This window comes from Grammomys surdaster, unplaced genomic scaffold (genome assembly GCF_004785775.1).
Source record: "Grammomys surdaster isolate TR1022 unplaced genomic scaffold, NIH_TR_1.0 125231, whole genome shotgun sequence".
NCBI lineage: Eukaryota > Metazoa > Chordata > Mammalia > Rodentia > Muridae > Grammomys > Grammomys surdaster.
The window spans coordinates 416,753-424,256 of record NW_021620120.1 but is presented as its reverse complement, the minus strand read 5'-3'; the positions used below and the strand labels follow the sequence as shown (position 1 = coordinate 424,256).

The 7,504-nt window shown below is 46.2% G+C and overlaps 1 protein-coding gene across 2 annotated transcripts; it reads left to right on the top strand.

Moving 5' to 3' along the window:
- Nucleotides 1-317: 317 nt before the first annotated feature.
- LOC114637221 (popy Class I histocompatibility antigen, A-1 alpha chain-like) lies at nt 318-4,931 on the top strand. Of its 2 annotated transcripts, none has more exons than XM_028785446.1 (6): nt 318-412; nt 645-914; nt 1,064-1,339; nt 1,922-2,197; nt 2,323-2,430; nt 4,650-4,931. In XM_028785446.1, the coding sequence occupies exons 1-6, from the start codon at nt 337-339 to the stop codon at nt 4,670-4,672; spliced, it is 1,029 nt and encodes a 342-aa protein (XP_028641279.1). In that variant the 5' UTR covers nt 318-336; the 3' UTR covers nt 4,673-4,931. The 2 variants fall into 2 exon arrangements, with proteins under 2 accessions (XP_028641279.1, XP_028641277.1); XM_028785444.1 differs by having other exon boundaries at nt 4,565-4,931.
- The last annotated feature ends 2,573 nt before the right edge of the window (nt 4,932-7,504 follow it).

Here is a 7,504-nt window from a genome sequence, read left to right as displayed (position 1 = left end):
CTAGAAACAAAATGTTGTGACACAGCTCCTGGCACCAGCCGCGGGAAGAAGAGGGTGGTAAAATTCCTGGTCTCTGATGTGACTCTCCAGTCTGCTCTTCAAGGGATGTATCTGAGGTGACAAGAAGACAAGGGTTAGGGATTCCTCCTTAACTTTGAGTTCCTTTCTCCAGCTTACTATCAGTGTCAATTGTGTGGTCCTTCTACCTGAACTCACTGCATATCTGAATTCTGGAAAAAGCCATTCGGTCATCATGGTCTCTCCCCACACACCACAGTGCTGTAACATCCACAGAGGAACAAAGGCTCAGTCCTTCTAGACCTTAAAACACCAAGGATGGGAAGCCCCGCGCTCTCTGCCCTCCTACCTTTGCTGCTCACCCGAGCTTGGGCCTTTACCCAGGTCCGCTCAGGTGAGTACTGTTCCTGAGGGAAACTGCCTCTGCCAAGGAGAACGAGGGCATGGGGTGGGGTGGAGTGGGGGGGATGTGCACAGCACTCGGGAAGCCGCGCCTCTGAATCTCCTCTCCAGACTCTCCCTCTCCTTTCTCCAAACTGCACCCTGAGCCTCAAGCCCTGCTCCCCTTCTGGCCCCAACACCTCCACAAATCCTGAAGAAGGGTTTTTGTCTTCTTCCGCCGCTAGGCACCCATTCCTTGCAGTTTTTTGCCACCGCCGTGAACCAGCCAGGTTTGAGGAAGCATTCCTTTGTCTTTGTCGGCTTCGTGGACGACACACAGTTCCTGTGCTACAACAATCAGGGGAAAAGTCAGAGAATGGAGCCTCGCGCGCAGTGGGTGAAACAGATGGGGCCGGAGTATTGGGAGCGGCAGACCAGAACCGTCAAGGACATTGAGAAGAATTCCCTAGTGAACTTGCGGGAGGCCATGGGCGTCTACAACCACAGCAAGGATGGTGAGTGACCCCTTCACATCCCTTACGGACGACACTGAGTTCCCGGGTCCTCAGTTCCGAGGTTTGGCCCGAGGTTGCGGGACTGGAGGAGATCCTGAACGGGGTTTTGTGCACGGTTTTTGGTTCAAATACGACCGGGGCGGGGCCAGGCTCTCACGTCTTTCAGTGTGTGTCTGGCTGCGAAGTGGGGCCAGATGGACTCTTCCTCCGTGGGCATGAGGAGCACGCATACGACGGCCGCAATTACCTCGCCCTAAATGAGGACCTGCATTCCTGGACCGCAGGCGATGTGCCAGCGCAGATCACGCTGCGCAAGTGGGAGGAGACCGGTGTCTCCGAGCAAAGGCGATCCTACTTGATGGGCGAGTGTGTGGATTCACTCCGCACATACCTGGAGATAGGGAAGGAGACTCTGCTAAGAGCAGGTACATGCGGCCGCGGGGAATCTCCTTCATCTACCCTCAGGCTGGGGCTAACAGTCTCCCTGGAAGGGAGGAAAATAAACTGGGCTAGAATACTGCTTCTCTTCTTTGCATCTGGAGAGGAAAAATGTTCTGGGTTTTCTTATCAAACGCTAGGCAGAGACTCTTCCGACTCTCAGGAGAGTTGAGACTTTGTCTCAGGAAGGAAGGAAAGATCTCTGAAATAATAACAGCTGCCCCCTTCAGTCTGCAGCCCTTTGTGAGTCATGGCTTTTCTCAGGCCGTGTTCTCTGCCCACACCTGAGACTCTTTGGAGTCTTGACTCCAGCGATGCTAAGTCTCACAGCCCTCATCCAGTCAGGACCTTTCTGCTTTCTCCTTTGGGAGTCCTGAAGTCCGTCTTGTCTGAATCAACCTATTTCTAGAGTTTTCCAAAGGGTAGATTATTCCAGATGCCTGAATCTAGGATACTATACGGTGCTTAAATCCCTCACCCACCCATTCCGTTTCTAGAATGGTCTATAAACACTGCTGCAGTTCAGGGAAGAATCCAAGATTCCTGAGTTGTCCAACTCTTTTTCTCAGATCCTCCAAAAGCACATGTGGCTCATCACCCCAGACCTGAAGGTGATATCACCCTGAGGTGCTGGGCCCTGGGCTTCTACCCTTCAGACATCATCCTGACCTGGCAGCGGGATGAAGAGGACCTGACTCAGGACATGGACCTCGTTGAGACCAGGCCTGCAGGGGATGGAACCTTCCAGAAGTGGGCAGCTATGGTGGTGCCTTCTGGAGAGGAGCAGAGATACACATGTCATGTGCAACATGAGGCACTAACTCAGCCCCTCCTTCTGAAATGGGGTAAGGAGTGGTGTGGACACAGAGATGATCATTAGGGAAAGTGGAAGCCCTTCTGGAGGCCCTGAGGAGGTTATGAGTAAGAGCTGAGAGCTCATACCTTCTCTCTCTTTCTTTTCTCTTCCCAGACTCTTCTAAGCACACCATCCCGATCATGGGAATCACTGCTGGCCTGGTTCTCCTTGGAGTTGTGTTCACTGGAGCTGTGGTTGCCATGGTGATGAGGAAGCGGAGAGGTAGGGAATGGGTTATATCTGAGGGCTTTTGTCTTACTGTTAGTATAAGATAGATTACATATACATGTACACATACACATGTACACACACACATATGTCTGTGTGTGTGTGTGTGCTTATCCAATCTAGGATATTGTGTTCTAACTCACATTTGGAAAGAAGGGGTAAATATCTCACATTGATGGGACTGAACATGACATGCCAGCTAGGACAGGTCTCCAGGCTGAAATTTGAGGGCTTTTCTGGAGTACCTCCCTTCTCTTATTTCCTGATTCTGCTCTAGGTCTTCAGATAATAATTCTAAAAACATTCCTGAAGTGGTGCTGAACCTAGGAATTCTGCTAAAATTTCCCATCCTGCCTTTCTCCCCATTTTTTATTCCCACAGATGGAAAAGGATGTAGTTTCTCAATCTATTCTTTTTTTTTTTCTTTTTGTTTTTTGAGACAGGGTTTTTCTGTATAGCCTTGGCTGTCCTGGAACTCACTTTGTAGACTAGGCTGGCCTCGAACTCAGAAATCCACCTGCCTCTGCCTCCCAAGTGCTGGGATTAAAGGCATGCACCACCACTGCCCGACTTACTCAGTCTAAGAGTTGACTTTTCCCATTTTTTTTCCATCCCTTGGCTACTTGTCTCACCTCTTGAACTCTATACTTCAGAGGGATGTCCCTCTGAGAGTCTAGAAAGGAAGCAGAGATCATGTCCCTCCATCGCTTTCCCAAAAGCATTCCTGCAGCTCAGCACAACATGAATCCTTGTCGAATGACCACACGCTGGACTTTGCTTCAGCACACGGTGATAAGGAAAAGCTGAGTCTGTAGAGAATGTGTTTGGCAAGGGTGCATTGCTACACCGAGTTTCCAGGAGCTACAGGGAAACTGCCCCAGCTACAGTGACCTTCACCTGTGTTCGGCACTGGTGTCCAGTGGCAGGAAGTATATCCTGTGTGGCACCTGGAGTTGATAGGCTCGTACCTTCTCCCAGCTTCTCAAAACCTTGTTCCATAATGACATAATAAAATTACCTCCAACCCTCCATATCACATATAAACTTCCTTCATGTTTAATAAATGACAAGCATTTGAATTCTAGTATCTTTACTTAGAAATTAAAAATCAGTCTAGGGGTTTTTCAGAGAGCAAATAGTCAGAGGCTTCCATTATGTAAATTATTTCCTAAGTCTTCTACCTGAAGCAAAATCCCATAGGAGAGAAGAAAAAAACATGTATCTGGCAACATGACAACTCATGGCTGACGACAGGAGTCCTTTATTGCTTTCTCAAAAAAAAAAAAAAAAATATATATATATTCCCATTTGAGGTTGTTCTTCACTGTGGGTGATAATCTGATAATTCATATCAGTGACCAAAAATCTTGTTCTAAATGATTTGGGCTTCTTCCCAGACCTGTCTTAGACAATTGAGCAGGGAGCCCCAATATTACTCCCTCCCTATCTTGAAAAAAGTTTTACATTTTTAAAATTATTTTTCTTTAATATTTATTTATTTACTTTATGTATGTGAGTACACTGCAGCTCTTTTCAGGCATACCAGAAGAGGGCACTGAATCACATGAGATGATTGTAAACCACCATGTGGTTGCTGGGAATTGAACTCAGGACCTCTGGAAGAGCAGTCAGTGTTCTTAACTGCTGAGCTATCTCTCCAGCCCATTTTTATTATTATTTATGTGTATGCATATGTACTGCCTGCATGAAGGAGCCTTCAGAAGTCAGAAAACTTGTTGGGTCCTCTAGAACTGGAGCTAGAGATGGTTGTGAGCCACAGTGTAGGTGCTAGGAATTGAACCCTGGTCGGCTCCAATAGCAGCCAGTGCTCTCAACCACTAAGCCATTTCACTAGCCATTTATTTTTATAAAGTTCTGCTTACTTATTTTAATCTGTGTATCTGTGACTTGTGTATGTATCTTTGCCTGCTTGAGTTTATGTGCACTGTGTGTGCACCATCCCAAGGAGGCTAGAAAAAGACATCAGATTCCCTGGAACTGAAGTTACAGGCAGTTGTAACTCCCACCATGCTGATGGGAGGAACTGAACTTGGTCCTTGGCAAAACCAACAAATGTTGTTAATTACTCAGCCATCTTCTACCCTTCCCCCCATATTTCTTTTGGCAGGGTCCCACACTGTACCTCAGGCTGGGCTGGAACTCACTAGTTAGCTGTGAATGTTAATCTTCATTGTCAGCCTGATTGGATTTAGACTCTCCCAGGAAATGTCTGTGAAGGTGTTTCCAGAGAAGATGAATCTGAGGCAGGGAGAGCTGCACTGAATGTTTTGGGGGCCCAGACTGAAGACATGCGAGGAAGAGGAGAAAGCTAGGTGAGAGCCAGCATCCCCACACTCTGCTCCTGATGAGTTGAGAGATGTGAGTCCAGTCACATGCACCAGCTGCTGTGAACTCCACCATGCCTTCCCAGCCAGGATGAGATAGATGTACCTTCTTAAGTCAAATCCCAAAATAAATCCTTCTTGCCTTGTTGATTCTTTGGGTTTTTTCTGTTTTTTTTTTTGTTGTTGTTGTTGTTTTGTTGTTGTTGTTGTTTGTTTGTTTGTTTCCAAGATAGGGTTTCTCTGTGTTGCCCTGGCTGTCCTGGAACTCACTCTGTAGACCAGGCTGGCCTCGAACTCAGAAATCCACCTGCCTCTGCCTCCCAAGTGCTGGGATTAAAGGCGTGCGCCACCACTGCCTGGCGCCTTGTTGATTCTTTTAGTCTTTTTTTTTTTTCATTTGTTTTGTTTATTACATTAATGAGAAAAGAGGGTGATGCAATAGTTTAGGGGATACATCTACTCTCATAAATCATCCTGCCCCAGCCTGTTACAAGTGTTGAAGATTACCATCTGCTATAAATTTAGTAGGGGCCTGTGGGTGTATTAGAATTCTATGGGGGGGGGGGCGGGCAGTGGTGGCGCACACCTTTACTCCCAGCACTTGGGAGACAGAGGCAGGCGGATTTCTGAGTTTGAGAGTTTGAGGCTAGCCTGGTCTACAGAGTGAGTTCCAGGACAGCCAGGGCTACACAGAGAAACCCTGTCTCGAAAAACAAACAAAACAAAACAAAACAAAACAAAAGAATATTTTGCTTGCATGTATGTCTGTGTGTTCCTGGTGCCTGAGGAGGCCAGAAGAGAGTGTCAGATCCCTTGGAACTGGAGTTACAGGTGCTTGTGAACCACGGCCTGAGTGCTGAGAATCAAACCAAGATGCTCTTAACGTGGGCCATCTCTCTATCCCCCCCGCATTTTACATTTCTATAAGTACACTTCTGAAGCATCATGAAATTCTACTGCAACCTCCTTCATCTTCAAATCTATTCTGTGACCCTCACCTATACATATATTTACTGTGTGATATGTCATTTTTGAATGAATATTAGCAATTAAGATTGGAATAAACAGATATGGGTTTGCTTCAATTAGATTAACAAGAAAAGCAATGTTACCTGCCAAATTCCCACCATGGAAACTGAATTATTTACTGAATTTATTGAAATCCAATTGTGACATTGTAGAAAAATACAAGCATGCTTATCTTCCTGTTGGTTTGTGTTGTTTGGTTTGGTTTGGTTCTTTGAAATAGAGTTTCTCCATGTAGCCCTGGCTGTCCTGGAATTCACTTAGTAGGTCAGGCTGGTATGTGCCACTATTGCCCAGCCTCATCTACATTTCTTTGGTTGAGTAAGGGTCTCATGTAACCCAGGCTAGCCTCAAACTCATGTCAAACCTTCTTCTTCAGCCTAACCTCTCATATGCTAGTTTTTCTGACATGGGCTACAATGTACCATGTTTTAAGTATTTTTAAAAGTGTTACATTAATTTTGAAAACTTTTTATGTGTATGTGGGAGGAGGGAATCAAATATGTTGTGTAGATCCTGATCAAAGCTTTCTTCAGGTAAACACCTTTAACGTTCATTCCATAGACCCAGGCAAACTCTTTTTCATAAAGAAAGCAAACAAAAGCAGTGAATACAGTAAAACAGAGCTTTTAATATGGTTCTTGCTTCTTTGTTTCCCGTTTGTAGTAACTTATAGTTTTATTGGTTTCCTTAAAGCCTAAAAGTAGGCTCCTAGAGCTGGCCTAGGGAACTGGAGAGATGGTTCAGCAGTTAGGGACCTGGCTGTTCTTCCTGAAGACCTGGGATCAACGCCAAGCATAGACATGCTGGCTTACAACCATCTGTAATACCAGTCCCAGGGGATCTGATGGCTTCTGTGGGCATTTCATTCATGTGGTACACATACATCATGCAGGCAGAGCACATAGAAAGGGAAGGCTGCTCAGTGGATCTAACAGAGCTACATGACAGGAGACTCACTGAGCAGGAAAGGTTTACAGGAGAGATGAGGTCATGTTTATTCAAAGTATATTCAAAGACTTTGCAAGGATTCCCCTAGAGCTTGAGTTATAGGTGGCTGTTGAATGAAAAGAAAAAATAAAAAGGAAAGGACATGACTGCTCCTAGGTATAGTGGGGAAAAATGTATTGTAGATAAAAAGGGAGAGCACAGCTAGAGGCAGAGACATCTGAAAGAGTCCAGAGTGAGCTGGCCCGTGTCAGGAGAGGGGGAGGAGAAGGGAGAGAAGAGGAGCAGCAGCCAGGAGCTCAGAGGTACAAAAAAGGGGAGGTAACCAAACTGCCTAGATTGTATAAGGAAGAGCCTAAGAGGGTTGGGCGTGGGGGTGGGGTGGAGTGGAGAGGGGTTGAGGGTGCTCCAGCCACATCCTGTTGCAATTAAGGGATGAAGGAAGAATCTGGAGGCCACTCCACTTTGGTATGTTAAACAGGCACCTCAGCCATTTGTCCCGAGCTGCAAGATGTAGATGCTGGGAACTGAACTCAACACATGCTCCTAACTGCTAAGCCATCTTTCCAGCCTGTTATTTTACTTTTTAACCGGAGAAAGATCGATGGATGTACCCTGCATAAAATCTGTTTGAGGTCCTCGATAATCTGTGAGAACATACAGAGATCCTGAAACCAAAATGTTGGGACTTCCTGACACACACAGCTCTCCACCAGGACTCTGGGAAACACTGTGGTAAAGGAGTCTAG

Bases quoted from the DNA above. Each gene is read 5' to 3' on its own strand.
- LOC114637221 (XM_028785444.1), top strand. From the start codon at position 337: ATGGGAAGCCCCGCGCTCTCTGCCCTCCTACCTTTGCTGCTCACCCGA. The intron at 1,340-1,921 runs GTACATGCGGCC...TCTTTTTCTCAG, and splicing joins GGAGACTCTGCTAAGAGCAG to ATCCTCCAAAAGCACATGTG. The intron at 2,198-2,322 runs GTAAGGAGTGGT...TTCTCTTCCCAG, and splicing joins GCCCCTCCTTCTGAAATGGG to ACTCTTCTAAGCACACCATC.